This window comes from Ursus arctos, unplaced genomic scaffold (assembly GCF_023065955.2).
Source record: "Ursus arctos isolate Adak ecotype North America unplaced genomic scaffold, UrsArc2.0 scaffold_5, whole genome shotgun sequence".
Taxonomy (NCBI): Eukaryota; Metazoa; Chordata; class Mammalia; order Carnivora; family Ursidae; genus Ursus; species Ursus arctos.
Window position 1 is genome coordinate 23,354,663 of NW_026623067.1, and position 18,750 is coordinate 23,373,412.

General features: G+C 51.2%; 1 protein-coding gene across 1 annotated transcript in view; it reads left to right on the top strand.

Annotated features, from left to right (window-relative positions):
• Positions 1 to 809: 809 nt before the first annotated feature.
• Positions 810 to 18,750, top strand: part of PRDM6 (PR/SET domain 6) — a 105,027-nt gene continuing 87,086 nt past the window's right edge. Inside the window, exons 1-3 of the mRNA XM_026507839.4 lie at positions 810 to 948; positions 1,428 to 2,016; positions 11,028 to 11,335. Of these exons, the coding sequence (XP_026363624.1) occupies positions 1,443 to 2,016; positions 11,028 to 11,335 (882 nt within the window). The 5' untranslated portion in view covers positions 810 to 948; positions 1,428 to 1,442. The remainder of the gene's footprint in view (positions 949 to 1,427; positions 2,017 to 11,027; positions 11,336 to 18,750) is intronic.

An 18,750-nucleotide genomic window follows, 5' to 3' on the forward strand; every position in this document is an offset into this window, starting at 1 on the left:
CGCCACCCGCCCCGCCCCCGCCTCCCCCACGCCGGGACTTCTGTGCGAAGTTGCGTGGCGGGCTAGCAGACTCTGGCACCCAGCAGTACTCCTGTACAAACTGAGCCGGGCAAAAGCGCAAACCCGGTCCTGGGACTTGGTCCACTCGCCGTTGGGACGCGCCTGCTCCGCTGCGGACACCCGAGCTCGTGCGGGGATGCAGTCCGGTTTCCGCTGCTTTCACGATCAGGGCCGTGAGCTGGCACCTAGAAAAGACTTATCATGGGCAGAAAGAGACAACAGGCGAGCGGGAGGCGTCACGCCAAAAACGGGCGGGGGGCGGGGTGGGGGGGAGGGCGGAGGAGGTATCGGTGCGGGAGAGGCGCACCAGCAGTGTGTGGATCCAGCCGAGTTAGAACTTCCTTCTTTCCTTCTCCCCTCCCCTTCGTTATTCTGGCCGGCCTCCGGCCTCCCCCCACTCCCCACCTCTCTCTCTCCCTTTTTCTCTCTCTCTCTCTCTCGCCCTCCCCCTCCCTGCCCTCTCTCTTTCTCTCTCTCCGTGTCTCTCTCTCTCTCTCTCTCTCTCTCTCTCACACACACACACACACACACACACACTTGTATTTTGTGCTGTCGTAAAACCCACATGTCCAGCCGGGAGGCTGCCAGAGCGTGGAGCTGAGGAACCGGGACGCGGCGGCGGCGGCCGAGCGCAGCACCCCAGCGCGGCTCCGATCGGCGCCCGGGCCGGCCCGCGCCCCCGCGCGCTCGGCTGAACTGCTCTAGCGCGCTCCACCGGCCTCCGCGCCCAGCGCTTGCCGCCCGGGAGGGTTCGGGGCCGCCTGACCATATCCAGGGCGTTCCTCCCCCGCCGCGCAGGGGCATGTAGCGCACGCGGGACGCACACTCTACCGCACGCTCCCCGACACGCGCGCACGCCCGCACCCGCCGGCGGCTCCGAGTTTCCAGGTACGGTGAGGCGCGGCTCGGGCTGGGGGTCTTGGGCCCCGCGGATAGGAGGCTGGAGGTCCCGGGCTGGGGGCGGGGGGCGAGACTGTCCCGCCTCCTGGCGCCGGAGGCCAGCGCGGCTCCGGAGCTGCGCCACTCCGGCTCGGGTCGGCTCCGGGCGCCGGCCGAGGGCGGGGGCTGCCTCCTGCTGCCGAGTTCTGCGGGCGAGCGCCTCGCGCCGGGCTTCAACTGTGCGGGCCCGGGGCTGGCCGCCCCGGGCTGGAGGCAAGGCGGGGTGCACAGAGCTCCCTTCGCGCGGCGCTGCCGCGGCTTCAGAGTAAACTTTGCGCCCTAGCGGAGTTGGAAAGAGGGAGCCGCGGCACCCGGCTGCCGCAGGAGGAGCCCGGGGCTCAGCTCTCGCTCTGGGGTTTGGCGGCCATCCTCCCCGCCCCTCCGGGGCCCGGCTCACGCGCACCCTCCTCTCTGCCCTCTGCCTCCAGCTTGAGAGGTCGGACATGCTGAAGCCCGGAGACCCCGGCGGCTCGGCCTTCCTCAAAGTGGACCCAGCCTATCTGCAGCACTGGCAGCAACTCTTCCCGCACGGCGGCAGCGGCGGCCCGCTCAAGGGCGGCGGCGCCGCGGGTCCCCTGGGCGCGCCGCAGCCTCTCCAGCCGCTGCCGCCGCCGCCCCCGGAGCGCGCAGAGCCGCCGCCGGACAGCTTGCGGCCGCGGCCCGCCTCGCTCTCCTCCGCCTCCTCCACTCCGGCGTCCTCCTCCACCTCGGCCTCCTCTGCCTCCTCCTGCGCCGCCGCCGCCGCCGCCGCGCTGGCGGGTCTCTCGGCCCTGCCCGTGGCGCAGCTGCCGGTGTTCGCGCCTCTGGCCGCCGCCGCCGTGGAGCCGCTGCCCCCCAAGGACCTGTGCCTCGGCCCCGCCTCGGGCCCTGGGCCTTCCAAGTGCGGCGGCAGCGGCGGGGACGTGCGGGGCGGCCCGCGCTTCCGCTGCAGCGCCGAGGAGCTGGACTATTACCTGTACGGCCAGCAGCGCATGGAGATCATCCCGCTCAACCAGCACACCAGCGACCCGAACAACCGTACGTAGCCGCAGCCCGCGCGCGCTCTCCAGGGGCGCTGGCGCCGTCGAGCGCGGGCGCCCAGGCGGGAAGTGGGTCGGATGAGCGGGACTCCGGGTGATGGGCTGGTCCCGGCAGTGGCTCCGCACCTCCCAGACCATTGTGGCAAAATTTTTCCAACGTTAGAGAAGGACAGAGAACGGATGGGAGGCCGGGTGGCACCTCAGGGTTACCTTTTCCTCCTCCCCTCGTTCCCTGCTTCGCAGCCCGCGTGTTTAGACCCGAGCTGCTCGAGGACCGGGCATAGAGATCTCCGCCCTCCCGCGGGATTGTGCCCGGGGCCGGGCGGGTACTAGCAGCGCACGCTGGCGGTTTGGCCTGGCCTCAGTGGGACACGGGAGGGACCCTCCGCGTTTCTGGGGAGCGTGACTTCCGGGGCTTGTGTCTCCTTCTCCCTCCCTTACCCCTGGAGTTAACTACATCAGCTCATTTGCGGGCCGAGGGGGTTGTCAGGGGATCGGCCGAGAGCTGCTGGCTGGCCGGGCCTCGCTGGAGTAGGAATTTTGGATGGCACTGGGTCAGTCTCTCCCTGCAGGCAGGCATTATTGTTAGGTCTTCTATTTATTTAGAAGAGGAGGAAAAGAAAAATTGCCAGCCGGTTAATGAGAAAACATTTCCGACTGCAGGGTAGGGTCGTTCCCGGCGGATCCCGCGTTCTCCGTGCACCCTGGATCGTGTAAACGTTCGCAATCCGTAGGCACGCTTGTTGGTTTACTTATTTGTTTTGTCTTTTTTTTTTTAATGATTGTGACAGTAGTTTAGTATTAGCAGTGTATTCTCCTTGTTGCCGAGTAAATGGCAAATGCCTACTTAGAGTTAGACGGTCTCTTCTGGCTTCGATTCCTATATTCAGAGTTTCAAACGCTTCTCGTAAGTACAGCTCCGTTTTGAGATCTTGCAACAAAAGGCTAAATGAAGACCAAGAACGTCTATTGCTCTGTACCCAGTTCTTCTTGGTAGTAGCAGAAGTTGTGATACGTTTACCACTAAGGCATTGGTGTAAGTGCTCCATATACTTCCAGACATCTCTGGAGAGAATATTAAAGGTGGAGAGAGGTTGAAAGCAATAGAGGATTTGAAAGATCAGCGCTCACTCTGCTCTTTTCATCTCATTCCTTCGTTTAGTTTCTGCAGGAGGAAAGTTGATGATAAACACGTATAATCATTCTATTTTGAATAAGCCCCTTCTTCCAGAATGTCTACTGCTCCATGAACTTCTTAATTCGTTGCAAAAGCAAAATTACTACAGGTTTTAACTAAAGGACTCCCAGTGTCACTACTTTGATGAGAAAGCACTAGACACGAGCCTAGTGATGGCGGTATTTCGGTCTTTTCCTAAGGGATGGGGATGGTTTTTTCTGATGGAGATAATTATTCCTAACCAAAAAGAACAGTTATATATCCTTTTTCCCTCTCCAGAGTTTGAGGGTAAAGTACTGGTTTAAAATGAGGGTTTCATCTCGAATTTGCCCTGCTCTTAAGAAGAGGTTTGTAGTTCAGAGCTTTAGAAAATTTGGTAAAATTATATTGTTCCGATGGATATAAAAAAAAATACTTACCTTTCTCCTGAATTTCTTGAATGTGTTGTTTTCAAAACAGTTCTTTTTTAAAATGTGAATGAAAAAGGCAAGACATGTTTTGGAAAAGAGAGTTCTTAACTGCTAAGTGAAATATAGTCCTTGTGGGCTGAGAGTGCCTCGTCAAACTTGGAGTTTCTCTTCTGAATTAAATGAGTGTTGGACAAGATGCCAGCAGGGCACCCCAAAGTTCTGGCTCTGCCCTGTGGTCCTGTATTATTCACAATGCAATCTTGAGATTCAGGGCATTTTCACCAGAGGAAAACCTAGATTAATCTGAGAAAGAATTGGGATAGATTGCTAATTAATATGTGGCCATTGAGCCAGTTTATCATCCAGGTAACGTTTTCCTGTGGCCCGTGGAAATGAATTATTATTTATTTAAATTATGCCCACTGTGTTAAGCTGCTGGTATCTCCTTTTGAGTTGACTGGACTGCTTCCCTGTGCAAAGTGCAGGGGGATCCACAGAAGGCAAAGAAAGGCAGATTGTCCTATTAGAGGTTACACTTCACGTTGTTTCCAAATTAAAGGGCCTTTGAGAAGGAAAATGGGAAAGCTGAGGTTGCTTTGTGTAATGCTGGCTGACCTGGCCTGCCATCCTTCCAGAAACTTCTCTGGGCCAGAGCACTCAGTGGAAACCTTGGGATGTGTTTTGCAAGGATGGAGTGAGAAGTAATTGGGTTTAATCTAACGAGGGGATCAAAACAAAACAGAAATGCAAAGGGTGGGAAACTTTAGGTTCCCCCTTGGCGGGGAACGTTGTTCTGTTCCTGGAAAGGTGGTGAAAACCAGAGCTTCTCCCCATTCCCGGGTTGTAGGCGGGTGGGGGTGGGGTGGGTTGAAAAGCTGCCCTGAAGGGAAGCATCTATTAATTCCCCCCCCACACACGTTTTCCTACTTTGCTTTTAGGTGCTTGCCATCTCCCTGTAAAAGTATTCTGTGAAATGGCCGCTCAGCATTGCTTCCTTTTATTACTTTGTATTTAAAAGGGTGTTGAGTCATTGTCTCTTTCTCTTCCAAGGCAAAGAAAGGGACCCCCTTACTTCTCTTCCCTCTGGAAGAGTCCCTCTTTGCCTGGGAGCAACAAACAGGCAACACGTGTGAATCATTAACACTCGCTTCACCTTGAAACTTTATTGGCAGCGTTGGCAAAGGCCGCTGTGAAGGCACAGCGAAGGGTCCTGTAGCTTTCTTTCACTCCAAAGACTTAAAAACAGCAAACGCTGTATAAGCTCGCTGGGATGAACTCTTCCAGTATCTTTCTCTTATCTGTGTGGGTTAATTTATTCCACCGTTGAAGTACACTTTCCTCTGACTTTCTGCATGCTTGTTTGCCTCCTTGTTTCATCTCCCTGACACCGGTGGGCGGTTTGTAGCAGAAGTGGAGGATGGGGCCTCTCTTCCGCGTCCTGTATTACTGCCTGCACGCCTTTGCTGCCTGGTTGCCTAAAGCCATTGATTACGTCAGGCTCCTCCGCGGTGGCCTCTTCTTGGGTTCTAGGAGCTGGTGCCTTGCTTGAGACCCCGTCACTCTTCTTGGAAGGTAGCAAAAGGCGGCCACAGGGCGCCCCTGGTGTTTGTACGAATGGTACCGGGCAGGGTCTCGGCCTGGCGGATTACCTTTTCAGACCTTCCAGAGAAGGTGTCCTTTATCATATCTGGGAGGGAGTTGGCAGCTAAGTCCTCCCCGGGGGGGAGGGGGGGTCTCTCCGCGTAGAATGGGGACGCTTTGCAACTTCCCCAGCTGGAGGTCTCGGCCTCCTTTGGTTTGGGGGGGAGCCCTGCTGCGCAGGGAACAGTGGTGGGAACAGCACTGACAGGTGCTCAGGTGTCGGAGTAGGGTGTGAGGCTTTTCTGTGGGTAGCGCAGCCCTTTCCAAGGGCTGGGGAGAGGGGCTGTGGGAGAGAAGGAAACCTGGGGTTGGTCCAGTCGAGCAGTTAGAGAGAGCAAGCGCTAAAAGAAGGGTGAGTATTTTCTGACCTTCCCCACTCTCCTCCCACCGAGTCGGGAAACGCAGGGCCTGTTTTGGGGGAGCTGCCGAGCCCAGGAACCCCGCAGTGGGGTCTTCCTGCCACCAAGGCCCAGGCTCAGCTGCTCCCGCCCGGCGTCCCCGCTGTCAGCCGCCGGCGACTTGGATTTCAGACCTGGTCCCTGGTGGGAGGGAGGCTCGGAGGCAGTGTGTGGGCTTTTGTGTTGTTCTATTTTTCTTTTTCTCTTTTCTCTCTTTTTGTGTGCAGGCCCAGCCCCATCCCGTAACACATGATTTAGCTATTTTACATCATTCGTTATCTAGCGCCCTGAAACCGAACATAGAGCCATATATTAGATTGAGGTTAGAAGAGGTGGCGACTGTTTATTTAAGGTGATAAAATGGTCCATCAGCAGTAATCTCCATCGATATGTGCCACCAGGAGATGAAGGATGAGGGGACAAGCCACAATTAATTGCCCTATAGTTTTGTAGGAGAGAGTGGAGCCAGCCCAGGCCCGCTTCGATCTCCTCTCGCTCCTATCCATCATCTCCGCAATGTATATGGCGGCCTCGCAGGGGCAGGGGACGGCCAGGTTTATCTCGGCGCAATATTCTCTCGCCCGCACACCCTGGCGCTCCCACTTAATTTATTAATACAGTCATCGGAAGACAAATAAAATCCACATTGCGTCCCCCCCCTTTCTTTCCCTCCCCCTTTTGTCTCTGGCTCTTGGTCCCTGGGCCAAGCCGGCAGCCAGGCGGAGCGGGGGAAGCCCAGCGCGCGTGCGATCCGCGGGGAGCTTTAAACTCCCCTAGAGAGAGTCCTCCAGAAGGTTCCGCGCGCCCGCAGTCGGCTCCCCTTCCCGGTGGCCGGGCCAGCCTGCCTCGCCTTCCGGACGTGCCTCCCGGGCTTCTCCCGGGGAGCCTGAAAGAGCCCAGCGGGGTGGAGGCCGAGCAGCGGTGGGGGGCGATGGCACGGCCTCTGCGGGTCTCGTCGGGGAGCCCTTGGCTGGCAGGAGGGGGCCGAGGCCTTCAAGGTTCAGACTTGGGTGCGGGGCCTCCCGCGGGCCGGCGCCGGCCGTCCGCCCCGTCCGGTCTAGCGGCCGGCATGCGAGGGCTGGCGGCAGAGTGCAGACTGGAGGCCGGGGGCATGCAGCAGTGTGTGGGAGGCTCGGCCGCGGCGCTCTGCCTGCCCCCCACCCCGGCCGGGGCTCGGGACCCCGGTGACCCCGAGCCCGCGCCCGGAGCGCGCACGCCGCTGCCAGCAGGCGGCACTCCCGGGGCGCCTCGCCTGCCGGGATCGATGGACGCGTGTCCCACCGGGCTCGGCCTGCGAGACTGGGGGCCGCGACCTCCCCCGCGGTCGCGGACGATTTATAGCTTCGCGGTTGCTGCCGCCCAGGCGGAGAGGCAGGCTTCTCAGCTGCACCCGGGTTTCCTTTCCAGAAGATGAGTGACAGCAGGAGAAGGAGGCCGAGAGGCGTCGGGGAGCCGAGGCCTGGTGTGGTGGGGGCTTCCCGCGGGTCCTGGCTCCGCCGGGGCCCACGCGAGTCCGTCAGCTTCCCTAGACAGCAATAAAGGCCTGAAACGTTTTGAATTTCACCTAACCTAGAACACGAAATGAAACACCAGAAAAGAAAACCATGGCCTCTTTCGCCCCCTTTACCTTCATATAGGTCCGTTTTCAATTGCAAAAGTAGTGCGTGTACTTGGAAAAATACTCAAACGGTACAGAAGGATGTGAACTGAGTCAAGTCTTGCTCTTCACTACACTTGGCCTGGCCTTCCGAAGTCAGTAGGGGAATAAGTCTGTAACCTAGTGATACCCCTTCTTATTCAGGGACGCATAAACGGGAGCACTAACAGATCTACTCAAGACAGAGGAGGGACCATGGTCTCTCCTACTGCCCAATGCTGAAATGGCATTTCAAAGTATCTTGCTTGGAGAATCTGATAATATTTCTCACAGATACAGAAAACACTTTACAAATAATAATTATGGACTTATGGAAAATTACCCTGATTTTAGGATAACCTAGGAACATTTATTTGCTTACTCTTCATGAATACAAATAGACTTGTGTTATGTATTGCTCGGAGTGGAATGCTGTATGTAATGTGCGTGTTATTTACACATACACACACACACACACAGACACACACACACACACACATTTTGGAGAGGTACAGCTTGGGCATCTAGCCAGCTTCTCCCTCAGACCTTTTCTTTAGGTGTTTATGGCTCCTCTCTAGAAAACACTCTGCTAGAATGTTTGTCTAACTGTTCCACTTTTCTCAACCCCTGGGTAATAACTTGTTTTAAGCATCTTCAAGCTCCCCTGGGACCCTGAGACATAGAGTCAAAGGCAGGTATTTTCAATGGCAGAGGTTTTGTGTATTAAAAGACATCAAGCTAGACCATGTATTTGCATGTAATTGGTCAACTTCTCCAGCAGGGTATTTTGAAAGAGCATATTTGGTGTATCCGTTAAGACTCATGTAATTAAAGTGGCTTGGCCTTCCTTCCTCTGCTGTGGACTTCACACACGGGGAGTCTTGTACATATTGGGAGAAACTCAGCTTTTTCTTCGGCAAAATGGCACTATTAAGTTTGTCAACACCTGCTGAAGACAGTTGAAACTTAGCAAGTAGAAGAGAGTTTTAGAGGACTTCTTAGAGAAAGGGCTGGCCGTAGTTTTATCCTGCGTAACAAATACGGGGAGTGTGTTTGCTGTCTGTGGGGGTGGTGGCTGGAGTCGGTACTTTTCCTCCTTATTTTATTACTGAGGTAGTTGGGCTGATAGTACGTGTTGTGGAGATGTGGGAAGTTGACAGGATCTCTGGTGTGGACGGGTAGGGAGTGAAGAGTGAATACCAAATGCTCTCGCTTCTCACCCTGTGCCTCACGGAGCCAACCAGAAAGGGAAAGTGGGTTAAGCAGCTCCCTGGAGTGATTTGATTTTTATTTTTACAGGGCATATTGCCTTTGCTTATTGTCGTTTGTTGTAAGCTGTTTTTGCCAAGGTGCTGAAAGGTCATCTCTGAGGTCAGATGGGAAAATTCAAAATTATGGACGTCATCTATTCACTTTCCAATACATTTAACCTCCCCAAACCCAAGAGTGTGGGAGAGAGATAGAGAATGCTCTGTAATTCACTGATGCTAGACAATTTTTGTGGCCCCCAAATAGTGCTTTCGGTGAAATACTTCAGTTCTATTGATTACGAGTTTGGGTATAAAACTCTCCCAGCTTTCAGTAGTCTCCCTAGATCTTTAGATTTGGAGGCTTCGAAGTCAGGCAAACCTGACTGTGAGTCTTTCTCTCCCACTTTGTAGTTTCTGATCCCTGGTCTAGTTTCATTGCTCGTGAAGCCTCAAATTGCCTCATCTGTAAAATGGGGATCATGCTGTGGTGATTATTTGGTTCAAGATAGGCGTCTGGAACGCTGTAGGCACTGGGTGACTTTGAGTTTTTATCATCTTTCTTTCCATTCCCTCTTTGTCTTGAAGTTGTTATTTTCACAGTCAGAAGCTTGAGAGGATGTGTGAAGCATATCTGGAAGGGGTGATGTGTGGTAAGGGTAGGAATACTTTCCATCTAGGCTCTAAAGTCAAAAGCAGATCCTGACACAGTATTTATATTAGTTGGTGTTACTCGGAGAGGGGGCTTTTGTGTGGTGGAGGTCCAGAGGCATGGGCACTTCCCCATCTGTAGAAACAGGTTGTTGCTTTTTAGTAGGGAGGACTGGGGACCCTCCAAGAACGTGCGGTCAGAAGGTTCTGTCCTTTCCTGGACTCTCTTGGGAGGAGTGCGGGAGTAGCTGACCGGGGGAAAGGCACAGCCCGCTGGAGCCCTTCTGCACTGAGATAGGATGATCAAATGGCAAAACCAGGGTTCGCGCTCACGGTTGGATTGTCCTTAGGGGTTCTCTCCTGGAAGATTCCTCAGCGACTCCCTTTGTCACAAGTTACCTGGGCTTTCCTCTGTCTTAGCATGGGTGGGGGGTGGGGCACACTTAGAGCGATCCCCCAGGCCTGGCGGCGACCACAGCTACGCGCAGGTGCTAGGACGCTCCGAGGGCGGCCCCGCATTGGCGCAACCACCCGCGCCCCGACTCCTGCCATCCGTCAGTCCGGGTGCGGACTCGCCTGACATCAGGCTCGTGCCGCAGGGCTCCGTGGCGTGGGGGGCGCCGCGGCTCCCCAGGAAGGCTGGGCCGGGGAGGCCAGGTCGCGCCGGCGGGCGCCGGGGCTGCCTCCCTGAGGCAGGTCTGCAGGGCCGGGGCGCAGACACCGCGGCTCCGCCAGGCCCATTAATAACCCGGAGGGCGCTGCGATCCGACAGCGCGGTCGCCGCAGGCCCTGCTCCCCGCGGCCGCCTGGCCTTTTCCCATCCAGTTCGAGTCGAGGAACCCTGGGCGTCCGCAGCCACCCGACCCGGAGGGAGGGTGAGGATCCCCGCGCGCTGCTGGCTACTCTGGGGAACGTCGGGGAGAGAGCCTCGTTCCCAACAGCTCTCCTGCGCTTGCAAGCCTCGAGAATCGCCTGCAGCCTTGGGGATCGACCTTCCGGTCAGGAGTTGGGGTCCTCTCCACTGAACCATTACCCTGATCCTTCAGTTTGCTATTTATTCCTTCTTGGCTTCTGGGAAGAGCTTGCACTCCAGCACTAGCACTCCGAACCCGCCAGAACAGTCCCCCTTTCCCCACCATACCCTCTGGCTGGAGTGGCCAGAACCGGCGCCGCCAGGGTGCCGGCGCCAGTGCGCCCTCAGTGGCCGGTGTCTGGGGTTCCCGAGCCACCGGGGGTCAAGGCTGGCTCCGCGCTCTGGTGCAGGCAAGGGGGGTGGGGAGGTCCCTAGGGGTAGGGAGGGCGGCCTGCGCTGGTGATTTTAGAAGGGTCTTCTAGAATTGTAGAAAGAGGAAAACCAACTATAACCGGGGGAGCAAAGTAGAACCCCTTGAGACAGCAGGTCGAGCAAGAGATGGGCTCTTTTCCTGGCACAGTGATACACACCTGCAGACACCTGGTAGCAAGGGGACTCCTGGCAGCAGGGGAGAGGGGCAGAGGGAACCAGAGAAAGAAGGGGAGAGGGTGAGAGACACACACCTGGAGGAGTAGAAGTGAGTTGGGAGTTCTCAGAGACAGCCACGCCATCCACACCCAGCTCTCCAGGCTTTGGGGGCGCCCCGGGGCTCGATCCCTACCGGGCCGAGTTGGGTGTGGCGATTTCCAGAGGAGAAGTGCCGATGTACCTCTCCGCCTATTCCCAGTGGCCGCGGCGCCCTGAAGGTGTCACGTCCCCGGGCAGGTGGCTTACCCGGGAGGGGATGGGTTTGTCTCCGGGCTTTCGCCGAGGATGGGCCTCCCAGAGCGGCGGGTTAACCGTCTTCCTTCCCTCCCTCCCGCCCGTCTCCGGCAGGTTGCGACATGTGCGCGGACAACCGCAACGGCGAGTGTCCCATGCACGGGCCGCTGCACTCGCTGCGCCGGCTCGTGGGCACCAGCAGCGCCGCGGCCGCCGCGCCTCCGCCAGAGCTGCCCGAGTGGCTGCGGGACCTGCCGCGGGAGGTGTGCCTGTGCACTAGCACCGTGCCCGGCCTGGCCTACGGCATCTGCGCCGCACAGAGGATCCAGCAGGGCACCTGGATCGGGCCCTTCCAGGGCGTTCTCCTGCCCCCGGAGAAGGTGCAGGCCGGCGCCGTGAGGAACACGCAGCATCTCTGGGAGGTAAGTCCCTCGCGGCCCAGCACCTTGCCGACCATTTGGAGCTTTGGCAGGCGGATAGCCTGTCCCGCGGTGGTGGTGGTGGTGATGATGGTGGCGGGAGGGGGTGGGGGGCCAGCTTCAGAGAGAGCCTCCCTTGTTCTCCAGGGGCTAGTGGAGGATAGAGTTCTCTGGTCCTTCAAATGTCAGGTGTCTGCGACACCTGTCATAAAGAGACGCAGTCTTTGGCCTGGCCCAGCAGCAACCCCGCCAGGAAGACAGGGCCTGCAGGTTTCTGAAGACCAATCCCCTTAACAAGCCTAGGTTCCAGCTGGGGTGGATTTGACTGTCGGTCTCCCTGGGTCTTGAGAGAAATAAAATCCAGACAAGGCGATAGAGCAGAGGAGGCTGGGCACTGGGGTATGAGCTCGGTGACTTCTGTGTCCCATTCTGAGCCCTTGCCGTATGGTTGTGGGCACTGGGCAAGAAGGAACAGAAGCATAAACAGGAGGAAGAGAGGCGCCTTTACTCAGTTAGAAACAATTTGCTTAACGCTGAACTTGAGAGACTGGGGCGTGCTTCGTGACTTTCAGAGCGTCCCAAGAAAGCACCTTACATCGTGAATCAGACCAATCACGAATTCTGCTGCTTCTCTGACAGAGTACAATCACAGAAAATCAAAACATAGGAAAACTCGGAGCACTTAGTGAGTGATATTTCTTCAGTGGCACCATCTTATCTCAAGCTATTATTTAAAAATAAGCCATGTATTTGAAAAACATTAATCTGAGGCTTCTCCCAAAGCTTTATGGTTGATGGTTGAGATCCAGTTCTGAGGAGGTAGATTCTTAGCCATAGTAAATCCCCCCCCCCCGCCCCCACCCCACTAGCTTTAGCCACCCCTCACCCGAGGAGTGATTTCTGAAATGCAAGGTGGGGGACGTCTTACCCTTAGGGCCATATGTAAATGTGACTGAGGCCAGGCAATACAATGGAGTAGGAAAGTCTCTGAAGCACCAGTGGCCAAGTTGGCCATGACCTTAAGGCTCCATTAATGGGTCATTTTTACAGCAGCTGGTCTCCCACACTTGGTTTGGTGGCCTGTCAGGATAGGCATGCGCACTGTGAGCTCCCTCACAGTCCCTCAGTAAAGCTCGTGGGACTCAGTAATCCACTCAGATTTTTGCTGAGCACTCTGGCCTGCTCTGTCTTAGGCCCTGGAGACACAGTGTTGTGAAAAACAAACCTGGTCTCCACAGCTGTCCCATGACGGTTGGCATGGGGCGCTGGGGCCTGTTCCTCTCGAACCTCCTTTGATGGGGGAGGAGCTTAGCAGATGAGCTTATTACAGCCCAGGAGCCCAAGATGGCCACAGGGCCGCCATGGGCTGCCCACCCCACAGATATCTGCTGGGGCACTGGGCCCAGGCTCCCAGGGTCCATTTCGCTCCCAAATTGGAAAGAACAATGACACACTTTTAATCTTTCAGGGTAGGATTCTTGAACGAGGAAGAAAATATTGGGCGTATTTATGTCATCAAATAGTGCCTTTTCTCTTTTCTTTTTTTTTAAACAGAATTTTTTATAGGAAAACAGGGCAGAGGAAAATGGCTTGGTACGAAGAGCCAGGTTAGAAGTTAGAGCTTTTTGGGTTGGAAAAACTGACAAGTGGGAAATAATCAAAGCATCTGGTTTTGAACTATTTCCCAGTTGGTTTTTGTTTCTGACTAATTAGTTGTAACCTCCAGTGCGGTTTAAAGTTTATAAAACACTTCCAGGCACTTTTCATGTTCCAGTAGTGTTATTAGGAGCTCTAATACCATACAGTTAAAGGTCTGCCAATACTTTTCCGAGGAGATGGTAAAGCAGTTTTTCAATGATACAGATTTGCTCCATCTGCAAATGTTAAAATTGAACACTGTCATATCGCTCTCTGATGCCCCAGGTTTGGAGTTCATCTATTTCTGGAGTGCCAGGGGACAAAGTCATAAACATGAAAAAAAAAACAACAACCCATAGTTCATTGTTTTGTTTTGTTTTGTTTTAAAAGATTTGGATATGATTGGGATGTTGGCCGGAGATCACTACACACATAGAGTATAATGACACATATTAATCCTCGAAACTGTGGAGCCTTCCTTTTGTGCCTTTCCTTGTACTTGATTAAGTTAAACTTCTGTTGAAATAAGGAGAGTGGGAATTGAGCGATGTCGTTGTTGATGCCTCAGTGGATAGGAAGTGCGTCTTACCTGTTGTTCTGGGTGCAGGGGTTGGTTCTGTGTTAGAAGACTTGCTGGGCGTACGCATGCTTGAATGATGTCCAGATCCCTCCTTCTAAGTTCAGAACATGATCTATTTATTTTTATCATCTGTAAGAACAGTTAGAATAAGCAAACATTTCGGGGACTGAAGGGATATTAAAACTGCAGCCGTGCAAAATGTATCAGTCTCCTGGGAGATCCTATACAATGTGACAGAGTGGGGCCAGGTAACTTACTGCCAATGTCCATTTGTAAGATACGACACTTACTCTAATCGGTTTCAGGTTTTTATTGGTATAATTATTTTTAAGCTACGAAGTCTGAGTTTATTTTTCCTTTTGAGCATTATGATTGATTGATTGATTGATTGATTTTTACTGAAATGCGACGATTTGAATTTAGTCCAGTTTATAACAGGAGATTCTAAGTGTTGGATGTTCCTTTAATGTTAGTCTTTGTTTTCAAACCTAAATTCTATTGTGAAAAAAATGGTCATCATCATATTCTTCCTATTAGGAAAGATTCTGCAATCGGAATACATGGAGCTCTATAGGAAACTTTTGGCAATAGTTGTTTAATGACTCACGCAATCATTATCCATTTAAAAAACACGTTCTTTTAGACATCTTCCAGAATATCAGGTCGACATAAAGCAGATCTCTGGAAACTTAAAAGCGCTTGAATCATTACCATTTCTTTTATTATTATTATTTATTTATTTGAGAGAGACAGATAGCGAGAGAGAGCAGGAGTCCAGGGGTGGAGAGAGAGAAGCAGGCTCCCCACCGAGCAGGGAGCCCGATGCGGGGCTTGATCCCAGGACCCTGAGATCGGTGACCTGAACTGAAGGCAGACGCTGAGCCCCCCAGGCGCCCCATTACCATTTCATTTTAAAAGCCAACTGGAATCCTCTCTCTTCCTCACAATTTTTCAAGTCACTTGCTGATGAAGAAATGTCTTTATATTTAGAGTTCAATACTCGGGGCCTGATGGATCTTACCAGGGTTACTTATCTTTATTTCAGTACAATAAATGGATTGCTAATCTTTTCCCGTCACTGTTTCCAAGTAGGTGATGGATTTTTGTTTCAGTTTACAGTTCATTGTTTTTAGTATGGCTGCACTTTATTATACACATGAAGGCTTTATTACAGAAACAATCAGATTCACCTTAGTTACTGCTTTTGTTTAATCATTAAAAGCTCTATTTTCTGTGTAGAAAATGACTTTTTAATATTTAACATCCATCAGCCATGGAGAGCATATTTGATTGTTTTGTCAGTGTGCTGTCATCTTTTAGTTAATATTTTCTTTGTGCTAATCCTGGTTCTTAAAAATACAGCAATTTAAAGAAAGTTCAATATCATTCCATTACCTTCAATATATTTTGGCTCTTTAGGGGTATCTGTGGGAAATTCTAAGAGTTTTTCTTTTGTCTCTTTTTTTAAAGCCAGAAGCCCAGGTGATTTTTTTGTAGTTTAAGGAGATGAACAAACTAAAAGCCAAATTACTAGTCTTTTTTTTTTCTTCTTCTTCTTTTTGGCCAGTTTCTTTCGGAATCAGATTTTTATGTGTTTTACAAAAAATAATAAATCCACAGAGTTTAAAACAAAAACATTACAGGATGGATTAAACAATCACTTGCTTTTTTTATATACATTTATTCCAGCAAGACTTGGATGCATGGTATATTTCTAGCTACTTGGCCATAATGAGAGAAATCTTTCTGAATGTTTTGCAAAGAAAACATAGTCTTTCTCAGCAATTAGGTCTTATTGATGAGAGTGAGATAATTTTGTTCTAATGTGTTTTCTAATAAAGAAGTGAAAAGGCATGTTTGATTTCAACATTTATGAAAACACTATCTCAATTATTAATGTGCCCTTTTTCCCTTGAGATAAATTAATCTAGTTGCACATGTTTTCCCCTTTCTGCTTAACGTCAGAATTTAATATGACTGGACCTGAGGAATGTACATCGTGTAAACTTAAAATTCTATTGGTTATAAAATACGGAAGTTTAAAATAAAGTAACAGTTTAAGATAGGCCAGAATTACCCAGGCCTTTCAAATCAGAGTCTGATCTGACAGGAAATTTTAGTGACAATGACAAAATAAATCACACTTGTTTTCACCCTAGAAAAATTATGCTGCTAATTGAAATAATGTAGTGACTTGTTAGGATTACAGTCAAGGTACTAGAAAGGGCTTTAGTTTTATAGAATCTGTCTTTGCCTCAGTAAATTCGAGTGTCTCGTTTCCATCTACACTATGTGAAAACCTTCATTATTTTTCTTTAGAAAATCAAGGGGGATAACATAATGTGGGGCTTTTTTTTTTTTGGTGTGGTTTGATTTTATGCCATAATATTTTAGATGTAATAAGAGATTTGCTTTTAAGCAAATGGTCGATTTTTCATCATTACCATTTAGCTTAGGTCAAAAGACATCGATGAAACCAATATTAAAAATATATTACACGTTGCTAAATGTTTATATTTCAAAACCATCACCGGCAATTGGTACTTGAAGGAAATGAATTGGCTTCATATTTTAAATGCATTACTTATGTTTTTTAGCATCGCCCAATTCCACGTGTAGTGCTGTACTCATTTGTGTATATATTTAGATGTTGAAAAGGTAGTTTTACATGAATCATTTAAAATGAAATTAAAATCACTTGAAAATTTGATTGAAACCATTTTCAGATTTTCCCAATGATCGTACTATACTTACATGGTCCATAGTTTTGCTTTATAGACTTTGGCTCGTTTGGCCTGATTCACCAAAGCCCTGGGGGATAGAATGATGTGGCCGTTCCCGGTTATATTGAAGTAGAAATTGTGCTTCTTGGTAATTTATCATTTCATATAATAGACTGCTTGTCAACTTGGTTTTGAATCTGTCCATTTCATGAACTCCAAATAATTTCTCCTTAAGAATAAACCGTAGTCCTGTTCCTGTGATGTCTTAAATTTGCAGAGTAACAGCTGGTCCCTCTCCCTGGCGTTGCCTCGTTTGATTGGAAGATGTCTGTGATAGCGGTGCCCATTTGATAGAGTGTGAGGATTTTGTAGTTCTACATAAACTGTAAAACCATCTGCCACCTCTTGGAAGGGTTTCCAGCATTGTGTTAAAAAATCAAAACTTACTGCTTCAAGTTGGCTTTGCAGAGGCCCATGAAAGGCCTTCTTTTAAAGGGTTTATGTCTCTCTCGCCCTCCCCAGTGCCACCCGTGGTTTTCTAAGGCCAAAAGCGATACCGCTTTAAAAAAACAAAAAACCAAAAACCCATCGATAGCAGCCGTTTGGAAATTCTCACACTGGTGGGGTTTAATCCAAATATGCATGTGACGTGACAGGGCTTCAGTTGCAAATACTTTATGAAGAGTGATGTGTTCTATATCTGCTCGACTATTTTTCTCATTAGTCAGTTCATTTTATCTGTTGTTTACAGATCGCTTCTCTTATTGATAGCATTTCGTGCGTGTGAAGGAAATAACTCATAAGTATGTCTTGTCACAACTGCATATTTCCTGATATCTTAGCATTCCCCCCCCTTTTTTTCCACACTGACTTAAAAATAGGGTCAAGAAATTAAAATCAGAAGCGCAGCCCCCTCCCCCCCAGTAGCCAGCGCGCCGGTGAAAATGTGTTTATAGTAACGTTGGGCCCGAGGAACCTGCCGGGAAGCCTCTTTATTTTATTATTTTGCTGTGTCACTTAAAGCACTTGGAATTATTGGAGGGACTCTCTTTTGTTACCCAGAGATCACCTAACGGTGCTAGTATAATTAATATGACGGGTTTTTACCAATTTGATGGGGTACAAAAAAGTGCCCGCTCGTTAGCTCCGGAATCAGGTCCACTGTATCCGGGTCGCCTCGTGCTGCGAGCGGAAGGACGCCGTGCCTAGAACCGCCGCCCCACTGCCTTGCTCTGTCTCTTCCTCGCTCCTTTTTTTCCCCCCCGAATCTTCTAGGCTCCAAGATTTCATGAGTTCAGACATTCCTTGTGTATTTACACAAGAAATACAGACTCCGGGATAGCTACTTAGCATAAAAGCCAGAGGAGCGGGGAGGAGCAGAATATACTTTTCCTTGTAAGCCTTTGCCACCTCGCGCAGATAAGTTACAGAATTCCATTATCCAAATTGTTACACATGTGTGACAGAGGTTGACCTTTTGTCATGTCAATCCTTTTTGTGTAGGCCCCAGGCTCCAGCCTAATGGCTCAAACCCTGATTTACTCACTGTAATAAGGGCAGGAGGTCGAGCAATTGTCAGGCTGTCCTCTTCTTGGAGCCTGGTTGAAGGCTGTTAACACAAAGCTTTTCAAAGTGAATTTACAACCGCCACTACTGACAGAGGCCAATCAGCGCACCATAAATGTCAGGTTAGTGAGATTGAGCAGTAAGTAAAGTAGTGACAGCCCGCTATTGGCTGGAATCAATTGGCCCAGGTTTCACTGCGAAGAGCAATCTACGGGGCTTTGGGCTCAGGGAAGGCGCTAAGTGTACGGCCTGGGTTTCCAGGTGGGAGCAGGGAGAGGTACCTATTAGCAGCGTGGGGGGGTGGTTAGCGGGCCCGGGAGGGTCTCGGTGTCCCCCGCCCCCCTCCGAGGCTTGGTGGCAGAGAAGGGTCCAGCATTAGACAGAAATGAGAGGGAACAAAACTGTGAACGGTGCGCAGCTTCCAAAACCAGGGGACGTGGGCAGCGCCTCCCTTTTCAGCTCAAAGGTAACTGACTGTTCCTTGTTCAGACTCCCAAATCCTAGCAGGGCTTTCCACCAGGGCGCAGACGCAAGGAAGCCCCCCTCTCCCGCTCTCTTGCATGCGAAACTTTCGTGCAAGTCACTAATGAGTGATTATGGGTTGAAGGCCTGCATATCCATGAGGTGTGGTCCCCCCCCAACACACACGGAATGTTTTTATCATTTTGTGTAATGACAGCCTGGACAACAATTCATTTAGCTCTGAAGGCATCAGCATTAAAATGGAGGAATCCATTAAAATGCTGTATGCAAGGATTTATAAATTAGGCAATTTCCTTGATTATTGCAATCATTTACAAAATTGATTGTTCCAGTGTGGTATAGACAGATTTCAGCAACTGTCATTGACAACAAGCACATTCTCTGATATCTATAGCTCCTGGTCACTAAACCAGGTCACTGTACCTCCC